We start from the raw sequence: 22,382 nt of genomic DNA on the forward strand, positions 1-22,382 counted from the left end.
TGTGTTGTGTTCTTAGAATTTCCTTCTAAAAAAAGATAAGAAAAAGACAAAAAGGTTTTGGATAACCAAGCAGTCTTTGTTCAGATGTAGGAGGTCTGCACACATCAGGGCAGGCATATGACGCCATGGGACCTCAAGTGCTTCTGCATGCTCCCCTACCCCATCCGCCTGATGCATTCCTATGGTTAGGCATGTGATAGTTTTAGTCCATGTTCAACAAGGAGAATGTGTATTCCTGAATGTGGACTGTACCTGTCAGAGGTGGTGTGTTTGGAGGGGACAACTGAAAATATGTTTATGTCTGTTTTATTGTTTGTTGTCATTTTTATAAAATAATAAAATTCATAAAACATCTGTGGTTTTGCCTAAAAGAAAGTGTTTTTTTCATTATCACAACCTCAGTTTTCATTACAAGTTGGCTACAGTGTGTGTGTGTGTGTATATATATATATTTTTTTTTTACTTTAGCCCTTACGGTCTCCGAAGAGTTTTTGCATTTTCCCATTCATGTCAATCATGCACAAATAAATCTATATGTATCAATTAAACTATACAACATTTCTCTTAGCAAAATAAAAACACACGATTCCCGATTGATCCGGTCAATCAATCAAGAGACCAGTCACACCCAGCATGTCACCTTTTTCACCTCCTTCCCTCAGGGAGGAGATACCAGTCCATCCGTGCTAGTAGTTCAAGATTGACAAACAGCTTTTTCCCCTACGCAGTCAGACTGCTAAACGAAACTAATGAGCATTGACTGTCCCCTCATATGCATCATGCACTCTGACTCTGGACTTTGATAACTTATTGGTTCTCTTTTTTTCATCCATCATGCACTTTAAATATCACCATGCACTTTACTCTGTGTTGTATGTTATGTGTATGTCAGTGTTTTATGTACTACGGTTATGTGGGAGCTCCCTAGAAATTCCGTTGTATGCTCAGTGTATGCTTTGTGTGCAATGACAAATAAAAGTCTATTCTATTCTATTCTATTCTAATTTGACATATATGGCTAGGGATGCACGATTAATCGGTAGCATAATCGGAATTGGCCATAAAAATGCCATGTCGGTATCGGAATGGTCTCAAAATAATACAGATAATTTAATCGGTTTTCACCAGCAAAAAATTAATAAAATTAAAAAAGAAATCTGCATTTAATTTTTGTACTCATCTCATTCAGTAGTCATTCAGTTGTGAAAACAGACACTTGGAAAAGTATTATGCTTTTTATTAATTGATTGTATACTTTATTAACAGGCTTTGGGCCAAGCCCCTATAGGGCCTATAGGCTTGTTTCCATTGTGGTCCTCTAATATCGGAATCGGTCAGAATCCGTATCGGCAGATATGACCCTGCAAATAATCGGAGATCGGATATCAGTCATAATTTCATAATCGTGCACCCCTATTCAAGTTTGGGAAGAGTAGCGTGCCAAAGTTTAGGGTTACTCTGGAAAGAAGAAAAATAAGGTGTTACAATTACAATAGCCTGGTTGCCCTGTTAAGGCAACCAGGCTACACTAATTACCTTCAAGAGACTGGAGTCTGGTGCAACATTCATTGTTGACATGAGTGGGACAAATCTATTAATTGTTCTGAACCCCCAGTTCATGGGATCCATACCATCTTCTGTTCCCATCCAGATCATGATCTTGTAGTATGCTCCAAGTCTACAACAAGCAGATTCAGTTGGTGGCAGACGTTCAGGTATTACAGTTGATGAAGCTGAGACAACCTTCTTGCTGAAAGTCACATGGTGACATATGGTGGGTAACTGGGTATGGTGCGTTTGTTTGGGTTGGGTTGTAAACTCTAAACCAGTGGTTCTCAAACATTTTCATGTCAAGGACCCCCAAATTGACATGTATTCTGCAGACCCCCATATGAAAATATTTCCTGCTAGGGAAATGTTTTGAAGATTTATCTACAAGCTCAAAATGGGCAGTAATGGGACGCGTTTGTGAGCTTGTAGATTGGCTATTTTCAAAGTATAAAATGGGATTAAAGTGGTAAAATGTTCCATATTTTGGAGCCTGGAACTTCCTCAAGGACAAGTTTAACTTGGATTATTTTCTGCAGTCATTTTCCTATACAACATACAGATAAAATAATAAGAAAGAAACAGTAACAAATACAGGCGACCAGCCCTCCTGAACACATAAAAACTGTTAGCCTCTGCCACTGTCAACGCCTGTGCCTGATTAGCAGCCTGGTTAAATACCTGGGCTGGCCTTGACATTGACCAATCTGCAGTGACATTGTCAATCAGGAAACATTAGGTCATGATGGCTCTTATAGCACTTAAGAACAAAAAAGGCACAATGAAGTGCTCCACAGTGTGCATAGATTCTGTTCTTACCTACGAACAAATCACAGCTAAGAAAACATTGAGGGATCCCAAAACCTTCTTAAAAACTTCCTAAGTGGGTCTAAGAACAAATTTCCTCTTAAGAACTTCTTAAGAACGGTTGGCGCATGAGGCCCACGTACTGTAAGTAGGCTACAGTACTCAAGTAAATGTAGGCAGGCCGCAGGCTACTTCGTTACTGTCCACCACTGGAATTACTAAATAGAAAATGGTGGAAATTGCTTGAGAATTGCATTTATTACCATTTATTTAATGACACTTTCATTTCATTCCCTTTTGTTTATTGGCATAACTGTAATTTCATCAAAGACATTCCATTGAACTTTTCTAGGAATTCTCTCTCTCTTTGCTAATTAATCCCGTTAAGTGCAGTGAACCAACTAGTATAGGCTTGACATCCGTCTAAAGTCTCTGTGGTCACACACACACACACACACACACACACACACACACACACACAAAGCCTTTCTCATTGAGACCTCCATACCTGTACAATATATACCTAAAGACTATTGGTGAAATGGTGCAGTATGGAGTGATAAAACTGCCATATAAATAAATGGAATACTCACACACCCACCCACGCGCGCACACACACACACACACACACAAAGCCTTTCTCATTGAGACCTCCATACCTGTACAATATATACCTAAAGACTATTGGTGAAATGGTGCAGTATGGAGTGATAAAACTGCCATATAAATAAATGGAATACTCACACACCCACCCACGCGCACACACACACACACACACACACACACACACACACACACACACACACACACACACACACACACACACACACACACACACACACACACACACACACACGCACAAAGCCTTTCTCATTGAGACCTCCATACCTGTACAATATATACCTAAAGACTATTGGTGAAATGGTGCAGTATGGAGTGATAAAACTGCCATATAAATAAATGGAATACTCACACACCCACGCACACACACACACACACACACACACACACACACACACACACACACACACACACACACACACACACACACACACACACACACACACACACACACACACACACACACACACACACACACACACACACACACACACACACCAAAAGTTGCCAAAAGTCTGCTTATTTCTCGCATATCTTCTTTTTTTTCTGTTTGAAAACAGAACAAGCTAACATTTCATCAACCACTTATCCGTAGTAGGTCGTGGGGGCAACAGCTCCACCAGAGAGCTCCAGACTTCCCTCTCCAAAGCAACTTTAGTGACTTCCTCCTGGGGATCCCGAGACATTCCAAGGCCAGTGAGTCGATGTAATCCCTCCATCTGCGCCTTGGTCTGTCCTGTGGTCTCCTCCCAGTGGGACGTGCATCGAGGACCTCCCTAGGGAGATGCCCGAGAGGCATCCTGACCATATTCTTACTGTGCAACATGAAAACTCCCCCTCTGTCATTTCCTCGTATTTCTAGTTTATTTAAATAATGTCATGCAAATTTGTCCAGTGCATAGCCTACTGCAGGCCTGGTTGACTAGATTTAGAAGACATTTTGCTACTGAAATGATTGATTATTTATTTGGAGAAATCCCGTCATTTAACATGCATCTCTGTGCTTGCCCTGCCTCCTCGCTGCTAACGCGCTTATTGGACAAGGACGGGTTGCGGAGGGACTTAGCGAAGGAATCATTTACCAAAACTAACTCTGATCACCACAAACGTCATCACAAATTGACATGTGCGTTGCGATCGGTGCTGGGTAATCACACCACCCGCCATTTTAAAACAACTGACAGATTACAACTTGGTGAGAGATGAGTTTTAACTAAAACTAAGATGAGAGAACAGATTACTCCAGTTTTAGCTTCACTGCATTGACTACCGGTTGTTTTTAGGCCGATTTAAAAATGATTTTATTTGTTTATAAAGCTCTCAAATGGACTTGCACCTTCCCATCTACATGACTGCCTGCCTAGATATGTCCCAAACCGCCCCTCAGGTCCTGCTCGATGTGCCTAAAATAAAATCAGACCTGTCTGAACTGAATGGTGCTGTACTACTGTACTATACTGTACTATACAAGCCCTCCTCTGCCTCTGTGTGTGTGTGTGTGTGTGTGTGTGTGTGTGTGTGTGTGTGTGTGTGTGTGTGTGTGTGTGTGTGTGTGTGTGTGTGTGTGTGTTAGGCTGTGCAACAGTGACAGTGGCCAACAAACGCTATTGCCACTGCTACAATAAAAACTCAGCTTCCCATCATGCACCTGTGCAGTGTGAAGCTCAACAGCACCACTTTGTCACCTGTTGGTACCCTAATCAGACATGGTAGCCTACCCTAAACATACAGTACATACATAGTGAGGGACACACATTGCTGGCCATTGGAGTGGCTGCACCCAAGGGGCCAGTGAGGCGCTCCAACATTGAAGCACTGGGCCCTAGTGGTAAGAGGAAGGACTGCAGGCGGACCCGTGGATTCATGACGAGGAAACCCCGTGCAGCTGGGCTTTAACATTGAGCGCTCGGTTGCACTTCCGCATTGGACCACCAAAATGTGGTGGTCCAATGCGGAAGTAGACGTTTTGAGACGGTCCTTCCGGGTGCTTCAAAACGCCACTGAGCAATTTCCACTGACATGAATAGCGGAGGGGGCGGAGCTTCGTGCCAGATCAGTCTCTATCCTTCTTTATACTCTATGGGCTGCACCCTATGGCTGCACCACTCAAAAATGGCAACACCACACGACGATTGAAAACAAAACACAGATTACAACTTGTCCAAAATGAGTTTGAACTAAAACTAAGATGAGAGAACATATTACTCCAGTTTTAGCTTCACTGCATTGGCTTCCGGTTGTTTTTAGGATTGATTTAAAAATTATTTTAGTTATTTATAAAGCTCTCAATCATACATGACTGCCTGCCTAGATATGTCCCAAACCGCCCCCTCAGGTCCTCCACAGCTGGCTTGCTCGATGTGCCAAAAAAAAGAAAATCACACCCGTATGAACTGAGTGGTGCAACTCCGTTCCAGACCCACAGGAACGCGCCCAGGGTGCCGGCCCGGTTCCCGCGAGTCGCCCCACGTCCGAAACGGTCGAGAAATGACAGAGTTACTGTGTGGGGGAATTAATAGACAACACACTCTCTCTCTCTCTCTCTCTCTCTCTCTCTCTCTCTCCCTCCCCATCTCTCATGCACGCTCCACTTAGCAGGCAACAGTGCAACACTATCTCTCTCTCTGTTTCTAGCACAACAGCGCCACCTTTTCCCCTATTGGTAATGGTACCCTAAACATAGGGACAGACATCCGACATAGGGATGGACATAGTGACATTGATGTTCTTTGGAGTGGCTGCACCACTAAAAAATGGCAACTATAACCAGAGAGAGAGAGAGAGAGAGAGAGAGAGAGAGAGAGAGAGAGAGAGTTTCAGTCTATCCATTGGGGGGCGCCATTGCATCAAACAAAACAACTTTCTCACTGGCACAAACCCAATAGGATGATAGGATTCAGGAAATAAAATACAGATTTTGTCTTTGTGTAAAAGTGATGGAAGGTGGGGTTTTTTTTTATTTCCCCCTCTAATCATTTTCTTAGGGCCGGTGGGGATGTTTTATTTCAGGCCGACACTCAGCCTGAATTTTCATTTCATTTCACTTTATTAGGAGTGGTGCAACCACTATAGACAGCTATGTCTGTCCCTGGGTCCCTGGCTGGGTCTGTCTGTCCGAGCACGAAAATAGCGTTTGGTTGGTTTTCACAACCAAGTGTCACTGTTGCGCAGTGTATTGGCAGTCTTTATGCATATGGTGAAAGAATAGAAGAGTTGAGAAAATAGTTGTGTCTTAAGTAGATTTATTACCCAGTACGATGTACGTAAAAATGATGAAGTCACGACTGTTCAGAGAGGACGATCGGGACAACATGAAACAAATGGACTTTTGCCTATATGAATACACATTTTCAGGAAATAGGGAGGGGCTAATCATGGCGGAATTAGAGGAGAGGACAGCAACAGTGCTGGATAATTCTGGTTTGTTCAGGACTTGATAACGAAGGTATTTGCTCGACCTTGAGGTGAGGAGATGTCTGGAGAGAAATACGACAGACAGGCCTTCCCAGCACCTCTAAGCCAGTTACAAAGTATATTTGACAACTGCCGTTGTCCAGACAAATGTCCACTTCTCCTCTGAAAGAGTGGTTAATAGTACATAATGACCATATATGAACATTTCCCCATCAGCAGCCACACACACACACACACACACACACACACACACACACACACACACACACACACACACACACACACACACACACACACACACACACACACACACACACACACACACACACACACACACACACACACACACACACACACACACACACACACACACGGGGGGGGGGGGGGGGGGTGTTACAGTACAGTGATAGTACAGTACAGACCCCCTGGGGACCCCCACACGGTAACTCTGTCATTTCTCAACCATTTCTGCTTGCCGGAACCGGGCCGGCCCCCTGGGCGCGTTCCTGGGGGTCTGGATGTTCCAGGGACCCCTCGGGGAACCCCCACATGGTAACTCTGTCATTTGACCGTTTCAGACACAGGGCGGCTAGCCGGAACCGTTCATTGAGTATATGAAGACACAAAATAAGCAAAGGGGGTGTGTCCTGACATGACCAGTTCTGAGATACTGGGCAACAACTGGGCAATGAGCCACTGAAGCACCGGTTGAAACCAGAGCTTGACTGGCCCATTGATAGATGTAGCAAAAGTCACGACCTTGGAAAAGGCAGGGGAGTGTGCATTACACGCTGCACACAGCTGTGCCTCCCCAAAATGACTCTATATATGGACTTTTATGTGAGAGCAATATGTTAAAATGAAAAATAAAGGGAATTGTATATGAACAGAGAATATAATATTCTGCAAGGAATTGTATATGAACAGAGAATATAATATTCTCCAATCACACCCTGGCCACGTTCCTGTGTGGGTCTGGAACTTCCGGGGACCCCCACACAGAGTTGCACCACTCACTTTACACAGGTGTGATTTTTTAATGGGCGTTGCTAGCGATTCAGGGCTGGAGCCACATGTGGAGCCTGGCTTAACTACTTTTTATTTGCATCGTAATCCCCATAGGGTGATTTTAGATCGCCTGATATAAGAACTGTGTTAAAAAAAAAAAAAAATCATCCGGGCCATTTCCATTTCATATGGATATGAAGATTCAACAGACTGTGAGGAATTAGTTACATTTTCGCTAGAAACAGACTGTATCAAATATGAGGGACTTATAAACGATACAGAGACACCTCCCCGACAATTTACTTTTGAACCACAATGCTTATATGAGATGATTTTAAGATGACCCCATGTTATTCTCCATAGATAAAATACTTCCGTGAACCAGGGGATGAGCGAGTGACGTCAGGACGTCTGCGCTCTATGTGCGTGACATCAGCATCATACACGTAAGTTATACAGAAACGCCTACTACTGCAGCTCATATACAGCCAAACAAAAAAGTCCTATCTGATTGTATCCACTCACTTTATGCACGCACATACCCTATATAGACTGTCTACATATCCCTTAAGCAAGCATGCGAATGGGGAGAAGCCTGTCTACTACTGTGACTTAGTTCATCATCATCTCTTCACCACAAATCAGATCAAATTCACGTACACTCTCTAGTGTCCCAGTCAGTCCACTTTACACTGACAGCAATAAAGAACACAATACAGGATCTTGATTGATGGTGAGTGATGATTGAACTTCCTGTTTGGCAGCTGGTTGTTTAAGCACCTGATACAATTATAATTATAATTTTATTATAAAACAAATAGGCCTACATGAAAAAACACGGGCCCTGACGCATTAGAATCCTATATCTGTCACCACGTTTTACCCTGCTGGTGGTCTCCTATGAATACAATATTCGCGCCCTGCATTGGCCAGCTGTATAGACAATCAATGCTGCATGTCTAACTGCACTTAATGTGACACCGCAGCTATGATTGCACCCAGGGCAGCCCTCTGCGGATTTGTCTATAGGAAGGGGCTGTGTTAAATTCATATCAAATATCTAAATACTGAATCAAGCAGTTAAAATGACCTCAAACATAGTGAAATATGCCTTTACATTGATTTGAATACACCGGTAATCATCACACACACACACACACACACACACACACACACTATTGATTACTACTAATGTGACAAGACACAATTGTACCAAGTCATTCTGACAGCATATGCCTATATGTTAACACAAGACAGCAGGTTATATTACATGTTCCCAATAGACAAAATAAACATATAATTTGTGTGACAAAGCTTACGAACAACACTACTCAAATAAATAGTTTGGTTATTTCAGTGGAACAGAACAGTTTACTTATGTGGAGAATGTTGACCTTCAGAGAGACAGATAGATTATTAGACAATTATTACAACCCAAACTTGTATCTACTTGAGGTCACACAATTCAGCGCTCTCTGAACGTTCACTAGAATAAAACCCAATCCCAGCATACAGGGAAAACTCAATCCCAGCATACAGGGAAAACTCAATCCCAGCATGGTAAAAGTGGTCTGGACTCTGTGGAGGAGAGTCATGGTGTAGGAGCAAGCCATTTTGCCATGTAGACATTCTGGAGGAGAGAGACTGTAAAAGGACAGAGTACCTGCCCCGAAATCCAGGTACACTCCTACTCTGGTGGACAAGAGGTAATTTTTTATTTTATTCAAAGAGTTTATGTGGTTGAAAACATAATTGGGGAAAAGACTGGTCACTTCGTCTTCACGGTGTACACCGTAAAGACCAAGCGTTATTACTGTATCCAAATCCACTGTCTCCTGTCACTGTATCCAAATCCAAGTATTCACTCTCTACTGACACCGATCCTGTTCTGTTGATATCTTTGTATGAGACCGCTATATCAACGAATCCATTCCACTCCACCTCCCAGTAACAGCGTCCGGTCAGACCCTCTCTACTCAGAACCTGAGGCCATCCAGTGAATCTCTCTCTGTGATGGGGATAAGATTGATTTCTTGTTCCTTCCATTGTTACTTTTCTATTCCCTTCAGACAGAGATAGGTACTGGTATGCTGTGTTTTGATCCAGTGTGATTGGACATGAATACTGTAAGAACTCAGTTCTGGTCTTAGGTCCTGGTGGTTCTGACCACCAGGACCCAAGCCAACCAGTATCTGTTTTCTGGTGTCCCTGAACAAGACAGGTAACCCCTAATGGTAATGGCTCACTGGGTGTCCACTGGGGCTGAACACTGCTTCTAATAGGATGTGTTCTAATAGGATGTGTGAACATAATTACAAATAAAAGGATCACTACAAATAACTTCTTCATTTTTTTTATTTTAAAATTATCCTCTAGTTTGATTGTTTCTAAGACCTCAGCTCTGGTCAGTAAAACATCCACTCTATTCACTGACTCCGAGATATTTCTCCCTTCCTCTTTAAAAATGTCCTCTAGTTTGTCCCTGACCTTTGACACAGCCACAGTCACATCTTCAAATGACCTCAGAGGACAGACATTGCTGCTCACTGGGTCTGTAGATTCACTGATCGTTGAGAGGGAGGTGTAACTGTTTAGGAAATGGATGGAATCCTCTATGTGTGAGATCTGCTCCAGCTCAGCATGTCTCCTCCTTAGTTCAGTAACCTCGTGCTCCACACGCTTATTTTGTTCTTCAACACGACTCACGTCATGTTTCTGCTGATCTCTGATCAGTTCCCTCACCTCAGTTCGTCTTCTCTTAATGGCAGCTGTCAGGTTAGTAAAGACGGTGTCACTGTCGTCCACTGCTCTATCGGCAGAGTGATTGATGGACGTCACCTCACCTCCTGATAAAGCACCTTAATGTCTTTCTCTCTCTCGTGCATTCTCTGCTGGATGTTCTGCTGACTCGTGTCTGTTTTCTGTCTCTCTGTCCTTTCCGCTGCAGCTGAGATTGTATGGTGACCTTTGTGTTCTTCCATGGAGCACAGAGAACAGATACACTGCTGATCAGTACGACAGAAAAGCTCCTTCACCACGCCATGAAGATCACAGATGTTCTCCGGAAGCTTGCTGGAGGCTTTTACTAGTTTGTGATTGTTAAAGACAGGAGACTGATAGTGAGGCTGAAGGTGAGTGTCACAGTAAGAGACCCGGCACTGGAGACAAGTCTTTACAGCTTTCAGTTTCCTCCGAGTGCAGACATCACAGACCACATCTTCACGTTCATCATAGCAGCGATCAGGAGGAACAGCTTGGAGTCCTGTATTCTTTACTCTATCCATCATGTCTGCCAACATTGTGTTTTCCTTCAGAACAGGTCTTGGGATGAATGTCTGGCTGCACCCTGGACAGCTGAATTTCTCTTGTTGATCATCCTGATCCCAGTATTCCTCAATACACTTACTGCAGTAGCTGTGTCCACAGATCCAGACACATAGAACAGCAGAACTTTTCCTGGTCAAGTTGAACTTCTTGCTGTGCCATTTTACAGCTAAAGGTCCTGGGGGGGAAACCGGCGGAGAAAAGCTGCTACACATCCGAAAAACGCAGCAGTGTGCAGGGACCGACAAACAGACTGACTGCAGTTTCAGTGGCTGCATTCCTAGTTCTACATCACATCAGGTCACATGACATGGGGTCGGTGTGTGTGTGTGCGGGGAGTAAACTGCATGCAAGAGGAATGTGTTGATATATGAGTCAGTCTCTCTTTCCATGATTGTGTACTACTTTATTTGAGGCTATCGCCACTTAATACATATCATGCCTGAACTGCTATTGCGACACCATGATGGAACATTAGCAGATATTTAGCTCACTGTGGAGCAGATTATTTACCACACATTAACTATTCCCCCAACTCTCTGGCTCATATTTCAACAGGGTGAATATTTACTGGACGCTGCCTGCCTCTTCACACACACACACACACACACACACACACACACACACACACACACACACACACACACACACACACACACACACACACACACACACACACACACACACACACACACAGGTTGCCAAGTCCGCTAGTTTCCCACAACTTTTGGATTTTTCAGGGAAGCTAGACCCTCCTATATACAGCTTTTGGTGTTTGTCCACAAACTTTGTTCTACACAAACATTAAATTCCCATTGACAATGAATGGATAATTTTATGTCAGTGTGTCGTGGGTTGCAGTTTTCTGGGTTTTTTTTTTTCTTTTTTTCGTACAAGGAATTTTTATTTTGATGTATATACCCTTTGGTATGGGGGAGTGTAAATCACACTGAGTGACAGAATTGGTGTCTCTACGTATTGAGCCCTGGCTATTAGTGTGCATTTCATAGTATAATAAATAAACGGAAAATACTTAAATGATATTTATTGATGATAAATGCATCAAATATTATTTTATTAGGATTATGGCCATATTATTGGGCTTGTTTTGGCTTGTTTTTCGAGGAGAGCTTTGGCTTTATTTCTCTGACAAGAGTTGGCTTGTTTTTGGAGGTGGTTTGGCTTATTTCTATCACGAGAGTTGGCAACACTGAGTCAGGAACTCCTCCCATGGTGGGATTTCTTCATCAAATGAGAACACACCACATTGAACATATTTCTTTAGACATTCAGCTAAAATGGCACAGCAAGAGCAAGAGGGACAACTGGACCATGAGAAGTTCTCCTGTTCTATCTGTCTAGATTTACTGAAGGATCCAGTGAGTGTTCCCTGTGGACACAACTACTGCAGTAAGTGTATTGAGAGACACTGGAATCAGCGTAATCAAAGGGGGAAATTCAGCTGTCCACAATGCAGAGAGACGTTCATCCAAAGACCCGATCTAAAGAAAAACATAATGATGGTTGACATGATGGATATACTTAAGAAGACGGAAGTCCCAGTTGTTGTTCCTGAGCACTGCTATGCTGGACCTGGAGATGTGGCCTGTGATTTCTGCACTGGGAGAAAATTGAAAGCTGTGAAGACTTGTCTTCAGTGTCTGGTGTCTTACTGCGACACTCACGTCCAGCCTCACTATCAATCTCCTGCCTTTAAAAATCACAAGCTGGTTAAAGCCTCCAGCAAGCTTGAGGAGAACATTTGCTCTCATCACAATGAGGCGAGGAAGATTTTCTGTCGTACTGATCAGCAGTGCATCTGTTATCTGTGCTCCATGGAAGAACACAAAGGTCATGATACGATGTCAGCTGCAGCGGAAAAGACTGAGAGACAGGAAGAGCTTGACACGAGTCAGCAGAACATCCAGGAGAGAATCCAGGAGAGAGAGAATGACGTGAAAGTGCTTCACCAGGAGGTGGAGTCCATCAATCACTGTGCTGATAGAGCAGTGGAGGACAGTGACACTGACTTTACTAAGCTCACCACTTACGTTAAGGGAAGACGATCTGAGGTGAGAAAGCTGATCAGAGACCGGCAGAAATGTGAAGTGAATCGTGCTGAAGAAGAGAGGAAGTGTGCGGAGCAGGAGGTCACTGAACTGAGGAGGGGGCATGCTGAGCTGGGCCAGATCTCACACACAACAGATCACATCCATTTTCTACACAGTTCCGCTTCTCTCTCAAGAATCAGTGAATCCATACACCCAGTCAGCAGCAATGCCCGTCCTCTGAGATACTTTAAAGATGTGACTGTGGCTGTGTCAAAGATGGGGGACAAACTAGAGGACATTTTTAAAGAGGATGGGACTGATGTCTCAGCAACAGCAAATAGAGCCAATATATTACTGCCAAGACCAGAACCCAAGTCCAAGATAAAACTAATAATGAGGTTACTTTTAGTGACCCTTATCTTTGAAATTATGTTGACACATCGTATTAGCAGCAATGTTCAGCCCTTGTTGACACACAGGGAGAAGTTTGCGTTTGAGTGTCTTCAGGGATACCTCAGAGCTGACTTCTTACAATATTCATGTCCAATCACACTGGATCCAAACACAACACATCCAACCCTGTCTCTTTCTGAAGGGAACAGAAAAGTAACAAAGACTCGAGAACCACAACCACATAAGCCTAATCATCCACGGAGATTCACTGATTGGCCTCAGGTTCTGAGTAGAGAGAGTCTTACTGGACGCTGTTACTGGGAGGTAGAATGGAGTGGATTCAGCGTTGGTATAGCAGTCTCATATAAAGATGTCCCCATTAGTGGGGACATCAGTAGATTTGGATCTAATGATAAGTCTTGGTCTTTAATGTGTAAACTTGACGAATGTTATTTCCAAAACACTACCAAGGTAACGAATGCCAATCCATTCAAAGTAACTAAGGTTTACACAGGTCCTGTGTCCTCCAGAGTGGGAGTGTACCTGGATCACAGTGCAGGTGATATGTCCTTCTACAGCCTCTCTAACACCATGACTCTGCTCCACAGAGCCCAGATCACATTCACCCAGAAGGTCAAAGCTGGATTATTGGCATCATTTGATGGCGAAACTGCTGAGTTGTGTGACCTGAGTGACCTCATGTAGATCAGACTTTTGAGTCTGTCTCTCATGACAATAATTGATTCATGATTAGATTTTTTACCCCCTCTCTCAAGATCAACTTTAAATTTAGGATTTTTCTTCTGTTGATGGAGATAAAATAACCCTCAGATTTATCACTCAAATCTTTTTTGTGTTTATTGTATTGGTCTATTATAGAAGATATATATGTTAATCTGCTGTCTTACTTTCAGATCATTTGTTTAATAAAAATCTGTTACACTATTTTGTTCTCCTAGAATTCATCCATGTATTTTCTGCGTGTTCACAGACATTTCTTTATATATTCAATGTAATAAATGGTAAGCAATGTGATACATACTATTATTTGACTAAAGATTTGTGTATGACTGCATGTGCATGTATTGTTTTAGTGTAGTGTAAAATAGTGTGTAAGTTTACACACACACACACACACACACACACACACACACACACACACACACACACACACACTATTTTTTAGTAGGAAAATAAGATATAATTTGTACCCAAGTCGTGACCCATACAAATTGGTCCGTGACCCTCAAATGGGTCCCGACTCCCGACCCACTGCAAGGAAAGGCCCACTAGCAAGATTTCTGAATAAACTGACATTTAGTATTCCTCTGACACCGTCAGATCAAATAGTACACCTACATGTAACAAGTATATTATTTTATCCAGCTTTAGTGTGCAGGAGGGAGTTGCAGAGAGAGAGAGAGAGAGAGAGAGAGAGAGAGAGAGAGAGATAATGAGTTTCAATGTAGGCTACTGTATCTTGTCTTGCCCACTTAGGGCTGCCCAAGAAAGCATGCAAACATTTAAAACATGTCTCAGACTACAAATAGTTAGCAAAATAATAACTTAAAAGTAAAAAATATGAAAGCATGCACTAATCTTAAAAAGCAAGCCAATGAATTGTTCCAAACTGAATGAATTGTCCCAAAATATGGTGGCCGACAACAATAAGATGATAAAAACTATAGGCCTAACTAAAATCGTGGGCTCAATGGTACTTATCTTGAAGAGGGGCAAGTCGCAACTTTGCCCCTCTGCCGAGTTAGTTTGGCTTCCCCTCTTTCACCATCTCTGGCCTTCCCTCCTCGAGATAAATGGAGACTCCAGCCCCTCCATGGCCACTCTCCTTCCCTCCAGCCAGCTCTGTCTTCTGCTCTGTTCCTCTCCACAGCTCTCTTCTCTTAATTCTCTCTGTGCAGTGTGTGCACTGTGCTCAGCCAATTAAGCAGGTGCAGGTGATTTAAGCAATATTCTACCACAGGAAGCAATCTGATTGGTTGAAATAGCCTTCTAGCCGTGGGTTAAACCAGCACCATTCACCACCTAATTAAAACTAAGAAAAAAACATATTTTTTTAATGACAGATGTAGTCACTACGACCACAAATGTCCCAAGACACTAGCTAGCCTAGCCACCGAGTTTGCTGCACTCTGGGAAAACAACAGAGCAGCTTAATTATTTGGTTTGATTAGGTGTGGAGTGATGCTCGTTTGAACCAGGCTGTTTCAACCAATCAGATTGCTTCCTCAAAACGACCTGTTGTATAATTTATAATCAATAGCTTCTCAGACAGAGACACACACTAGCCTGCCAAAACCGAACCTGGCTGTCACATATAATTTACTTCATTAACAGTTTGCAAAATAGGCTAGTAGTGGTAGAGTGGTACAACTATACAATGATGCTAAAAGGATAACAAAAAAGTCATAAGGGCTTGTGGTCCTATGTATTCAATTCATCAAGCTATTTGGTATTTTATTTTGTTACATTTATTTGAATACACCAGTTAATAATTTAATTTCAAAGGTCCTGTAAACAAATAATCACCAGCATCAGTGAATGTTTAATTTACCATTGAATATACCGAACCCCCAAAATAATGACTTCATATAACAAGACAAATTTGGACCAAATATTTCTGAAAGCCCTAATTTGCCAATAATAGCCCCAATAAATTGTACGAATACAAGAAGAGAACATAATAACAGATTATTAAAAAAATACATGAAAGCAAGACAGCAGGTTATATTTGTCACGATCCGTGACATGTGTTGGTTTTCATGTTTTCCAGTTATGGTTTGTGTTTTACTTTTCTGTTGTGTTCCTCTGATTTATATATTACTTATATGAAGTATTGTGTTCTTGTTTTCCTAGTTCCTGTTTGAGTTTTGCTTTACCCTTTTTTTTATTTTGTAGAATTGTTCATAATGTTTCCTGTCACCTTGACACCTTTTGTGCTTCCAGTGTTTTTGTTTGTATTCTATAGTTATTTTGAGTTATTAAACCTTTTGAAATGACCTGCTCTGCCTCTGCCTCCTCCTGCATTTGGGTCCTACAAACTCTCCTGACTTGAACCGTGACAGAATGAACTAGCCATTTTGGACCCAGCGGAGAGAGGTTGTTTTTCCTGGTTTTTTAAGTATGCTAGTCTGGAGCCAGCCAAGTAGACCAACTGCCATGGCAGACAATCCATGGTCTGCTACTGTCTAGGCCATGCCCCGGTCTATCAGACCTGGGTTTGTGGCCCTCCAGTCTGCCTGTCCGTATCCTGCATTCCTCCAACTGGCCTATGGTGAGACCGATTCAACACAACCTTCTTTTGTGGTGTCTCACTTGGCCTCATTCGGAGTGAACCAGCGGTCCTCCAGGAGGGGGCGTGATCCTCGTGGCTCCCGACGCCACCATCACTCCCCACTGCCCAGCATCCAGTGTGTCTCACTGCCCAGCGCTGCCGACGCCTTAACTGATGCCTTGTCGGCCGTTCCTGCCAACATCACACCTGGACCCTGGTTGGCCGTGCTGCCCAACGCCCTGCCTGAATCATCACCTGACGTTCTGTCTGAATTCTCGTCTGCCGACGTTCTGTTTGAATTCTCGTCACCTGATGTCCCGTTTGAGTTCTCATCCCCTGACGTTCCGTCTGAATTCCCACCTGCGGTCCCTGCAGTCGTTCTGTTTGAATTCTCGTCAGCTGATGTCCTGCCTGGTGTCTTGTTGGCCATCCCCGCCAACATCTGTCCTGTCTCATGCCTCGGCGGCTGTTCCCGCTGACTCCATACCTGTCCTGCCGGAGACTTCTGTGGCTGCACCAGCTGATGACCTGCCGGAGGCCTCGCCAGCCGACTACGTCGATGACCAGCGTGTGCCCTCTGGACCCTCGTCAGCCGACGACTTGCCAGAGCCCTCGCCAGCCGTCAACTTAGACAACCTGCCTGTGCCCTCAGCGCCATCATCAGCTGTCATCACTGATGTCCCGCCTGTCATCCCTGAGTCCTTGTCGGCTGCCCCGCCGACGTCCCTCCTGTGTCCCTGTTGGCTGTCCCCGCTGACATCCCACCTGAGATCATGCCCACTGTCCCCGCCAACGTCCACCTAAGCCCCCGGCGGCTGTCCTTGCCACCGACTCATGTAAACTCTTGCCAGCCTTCCCCGTTGACGTTCTGTTTGAATCCCCGTTGGCTGTATCCGCCTTGGGGTTTTTTTGTTTTTGTTTTTTTGTAACCCCTGGGCCCTCCTTCCAGACCCCCGCCACCCACCCTGCTTATGTTCTGGACAATGTTGAGGAATGTCTGGAAGCCATTCCTTAAGAGGGAGGTACTGTCACGATCCGTGACATGTGTTGGTTTTCATGTTTTCCAGTTATGGTTTGTGTTTTACTTTTCTGTTGTGTTCCTCTGATTTATATATTACTTATATGAAGTATTGTGTTCTTGTTTTCCTAGTTCCTGTTTGAGTTTTGCTTTACCCTTGTGTGCTTTTATTTTGTAGAATTGTTCATAATGTTTCCTGTCTGTCTTGTTACTGTTTGCCTCCCTTGTCAACCTGTGCTGTGATTAGCCTAGTGTTTCCACCTTGTCCTGTTTATTCCCCAGCCTATCACAGTGTTGTTCACCTGTGCCCTTGTGTATTTATACCCCCACTGATCCCAGTGTTTCCTTGCTAGTTCATTGTGGTATGTTGCGTGTGTCTTGTCTTGACACCTTTTGTGCTTCCAGTGTTTTTGTTTGTATTCTATAGTTCTTTTGAGTTATTAAACCTTTTGAAATGACCTGCTCTGCCTCTGCCTCCTCCTGCATTTGTGTCCTACAAACTCTCCTGACTTGAACCGTGACAATATTACATCTTCAAGTGTGTAGCAACTCATAATGTAATAGCAACTCATAATGTAATAAGGGCTCAAAAAGGCTCATAATGTAATAGGGCTGACCTCGATTAGTCGAATAGTCGACTAATCGATCGGAACGGGTCTCAGTCGACTGACCACCTCATAGTCGACTAAAAAAAAAAAAAAAAAAAAAAAATATATATATAATAATACAATATTTACAAAAATATACAGAAATATTGTATTATTCCACTAGGTCTGTGGGGGACATAAACACATTTGAACATTCTGACTGTTCAAATCTCCAATGTGCATCTGGAGTGTGTCTGCCTGTGTGGCAATGTGCCACTGCCTGTGACTTGAATCGCACAGTGTGCTGGCCTGATAGACTCCAGAATCTCAATCTCACCTGCTGTGCTCAATCTGGCTAATGACAAGCCTCTCAGTTGTTAAAAAGAAAGATTTGAACAGTCAGAATGTTCAAATGTGTTTATGTCCCCCACGGACCTAGTGGAATAATACAATATTTTTGTATATTTTTGTAAATATTGTATTTTTATATACAATTTTTTTGGGGCAAAAAAAAAAATAAGTTAAATGTAATGAAAACTCATAATGTAATAATCAGCTCATAATGTAATAAAATCATGAGCGCATAACGTATAACAGATTTTTCAAAAAAAGACGTGTTACATTATGAGTTGCCTTAATAGGCAGCTCATAATGTAATAAAAGTTCATAATGTAATAATGGCCCATATTGGTGAGAAAAGTATTACACTGTCATTGTTATTACCTCTGTTGACAAATGTAGACTTTCATATGGCCCATATAGTCTTACACTGTCATTGTTATTACCTCTGTTGACAAATGTAGACTTCCATATGGCCCATATAGTCTTACACTGTCATTGTTATTACCTCTGTTGACAAATGTAGACTTTCATATGGCCCATATAGTCTTACACTGTTATTGTTATTACCTCTGTTGACAAATGTAGACTTCCATATGGCCCATATAGTCTTACACTGTCATTGTTATTGTCTCCACCAGCCGAAGGCATGGGGGAGAGTATGTTTTGAACTCCGTCCGTCCGTCCGTGTGTCCGTCCGTGTGTCCGTCCGTCCGTCCGTCCGTGAGCAGCTAATCTCGGCCACCGTTAACCCGGTCGATGCCAAATTTTGCACACACACTCCCTGGATGCCAACCATGAACCTCTGCCTCAAACTTTCCAGAACGGCCTGTTATAGCGCCACCAGGAGGCCGCTTTGTGCAAAACAAGTTTTTGCACAGTACACCTACAGATTTTGTCCAAACATCACGCAAATTGCTACACAGTCTCTCTAGAGCCATTCAACCAAACCGGTCTTTCAGATTTCTCAGACTCCATCCTGATTGGTTAAGATTGGCTTCCAAAATTCACAGGAGTGCTCAGTTTCAAACAAAATGCTGCAAATCATGAACACATCGCGTCATTTCCGTGAAATTGTGCACCCACATTCCCACTAGGCCCAGGACGAAATGCCACATGAACAATTACAACTCAGCCTCAAGGTGGCGCTATAACTGGCCCAAAAGTGTTTTTACCTCTAACTGCACGGATCTGTGGATAACTTTGTATGCCAACTCCCTAGAGGCCAAGGAAAAACCTTTGCCTGGAATTTTTCACATCTGCTCTTTATAGCGCCACCAGGAGGCCGACATATGTAAAACACATTTTCTATTATTACTCCTTCACATTTTATCCAAATTTCACGCAAATCGGTACACATGATCTCCATAGTCATGTGATCAAGACAGTGTAAGACTATATGGGCCATATGAAAGTCTACATTTGTCAACAGAGGTAATAACAATGACAGTGTAAGACTATATGGGCCATATGAAAGTCTACATTTGTCAACAGAGGTAATAACAATGACAGTGTAAGACTATATGGGCCATATGAAAGTCTACATTTGTCAACAGAGGTAATAACAATGACAGTGTAAGACTTTTCTCACCAATATGGGCCATTATTACATTATGAACTTTTATTACATTATGAGCTGCCTATTAAGGCAACTCATAATGTAACACGTCATTTTTTGAAAAATCTGTTATTACGTTATGCGCTCATGATTTTATTACATTATGAGCTGATTATTACATTATGAGTTTTTATTACATTTAACTTATTACATTATGAGCCTTTTTGAGCCCTTATTACATTATGAGTTGCTATTACATTATGAGTTGCTACAAAGTGCAAGGACCCCATAACTCTCAGAGTTACAGACATTATCACAAGTCAAACACAAGATGGTGCCAGAGAGTTGATTCTGTAAATTAAATGACAGAAATAAGATCCATTATGGAGCCTGGAGATAGTTACTAAATAAACAAACAAATAAATAAATAGATAAATGGACATTACTTGCTTTCCATTTTATGCATTTGATGTCCGTGAAATTATAGTTATTCACGTGATCTGGAACCCCCTATTGATACACTTAGTATAACCTAATTGTGTTGACATCATTTGGACAATAGGCCTACTGGCTACTGCAGTTTGAGATTGCTGTTGCTGTTTTGTTTTTTGGGTTTTTTCAGTAGTTATTAGAAAGGTAGGAAGAAACTAAGCTATTTATGATCATATAAAGGGAGGGAGTAAGAATAAAACACAATTTACATATCAGTTTGCTCAGTCAGAGGGGTTCATGGCATGCACATCTATGATATTAGTCTCTCTATAGGTAGATGAGGAGTTGCACAATAGCCATATCTGTCCATTCCATCTGTGCATCTTCACTAGTAGGATTTGATATTCCCCTTCAATTGGCTTGGTGAGTTTTATAGGGGAATATTTTTAAGATTTTTATTTTTATTTTGCTTATACCAGAGTGGGCCATGCACAGTCATAAGGTTGTTACAATGTACAAATTGCCATGTTACTACAGTATGTTGCCATATTAAGATCTACAATATTGTGCTCTGTATCACCCCCAATAGAAGAGCCATTGTTTTTTTTTAATGGAAACTTCCAAATGAAAGGCCCGATCTCCAAGAGGAGAGGGCTCAGCCTTTGAAGTAGAGCAATCTACTTTAATAGCATTTCAAAGAAAGATCACACAACAGTGATGCTAAATTTGTGAAATGATCTACTTACTGTATTGCTATTCTGATGACAAAATGCATCCATTAAATAGGCTGAATGTGCCTGAATATTCCACTTTGCTTGATGTGCTCACTCTGCAGCACACATGTTGTTCAGGAATATGTGTTCGATTGCATAAAGAAGGTCTTTTCACATTTTAATCAAGGACACTTGAGTCACATTCGCTAACTGAGCTAAATTTTCTAGAGATACAGAATTGGTGGCTATTAAAGATCATTCATATGCAACTGTATTCTGGTCTTTACACAAATTGTGCTGTGACCTCACAGGAAAATACAGTACGACTTTTTTTAAGCTGAGAGTCGCATTAAAAAATGTTCTTTTTGTTGTATGTTAGAAAATGTATTGTTCCCATTTATTTTATTTTAGAACATAGCTGTATATCCCATATTGGATGTATGTAAGGTAATTAAGGGGCCAATCCCAAATGGCATATGGTCCCTTATTGCATTTGTATGTTTTTTATTCTTCTTCCGCCAAATATTGCAGTTCTGGCTTAACCGTGCAGTCATTTTTTTCAAAACTTGGCAAAATGGTAGAGGGCTATGCCAAACGGTGAAGACGCAAAACCCAAAGGGTGGGCTATAGCAATTGAAAATGACAGGTACTGAACAGGTATAGCTCATGAACCGCTTAAACGTCAGCAGTAAAACTTCGATACACATATGCATCTCCTCATACCAAACAACTTTCATGTTCTGACTTTTGACCCCTGACCTTTAGATCACCCACTATTTTGAATTAGGAATAAATTCTTCTGTCTGCGCTCCAGGCCAAACCGTGCAGCCGCTTTTTACAAAATGTGGCAATATGGTAGAGGGCTATGTCACCCTGCTTAGACACGAAGCCCACAACCATTGGACAAAGGGTGGCGCTATAGCACTCAATTGAAAAATGCTAACTTTGACCAGGCATAGCTCATGAACCATTTCACCGCCAGCAATAAAACTTCAACACGCATACTGTATGCATGCGTCTCCTCACGAGGAACAAATGTGGTATGGGGACCTGTGTCCCTTAGATCTACTGTACCACCATTTTTTATTATATGAGAAACAGTTCAAATAGATCTACTCCTACACATGAACTTTGGACCAATATCTAAAAACCCAGTATAAGAGAAGTTTTTATGCGATTTTATGTTTATGAAACTTTACAGTATGGTAGGTAGAGGGTCATGCCAATTAGCGCTGAAACCGATCTTTCTCTAATTGGCCAAAGGGGGGCGCTATAGC

General features: G+C 42.4%; 1 protein-coding gene and 1 pseudogene across 2 annotated transcripts; one reads left to right on the top strand and one right to left on the bottom strand.

Annotated features, from left to right (window-relative positions):
• Positions 1 to 9,177: 9,177 nt before the first annotated feature.
• On the bottom strand, positions 9,178 to 10,952 carry LOC310866916 (tripartite motif-containing protein 16-like; annotated as a pseudogene). The gene has a single exon. The product of its transcript is annotated as a tripartite motif-containing protein 16-like (transcript).
• A 1,068-nt stretch (positions 10,953 to 12,020) lies between these two features.
• LOC310867237 (tripartite motif-containing protein 16-like) lies at positions 12,021 to 14,075 on the top strand (the record flags this gene model as incomplete). The annotated part of the gene is made up of 1 exon (XM_083777128.1): positions 12,021 to 14,075. The coding sequence occupies one exon, from the start codon at positions 12,021 to 12,023 to the stop codon at positions 13,869 to 13,871; it is 1,851 nt and encodes a 616-aa protein (XP_083633254.1). The 3' UTR covers positions 13,872 to 14,075.
• Between the last annotated feature and the right edge of the window lie 8,307 nt (positions 14,076 to 22,382).

The sequence above is a fragment of the Protomyctophum parallelum genome, assembly GCF_964188405.1.
Source record: "Protomyctophum parallelum genome assembly, chromosome: 11".
NCBI lineage: Eukaryota > Metazoa > Chordata > Actinopteri > Myctophiformes > Myctophidae > Protomyctophum > Protomyctophum parallelum.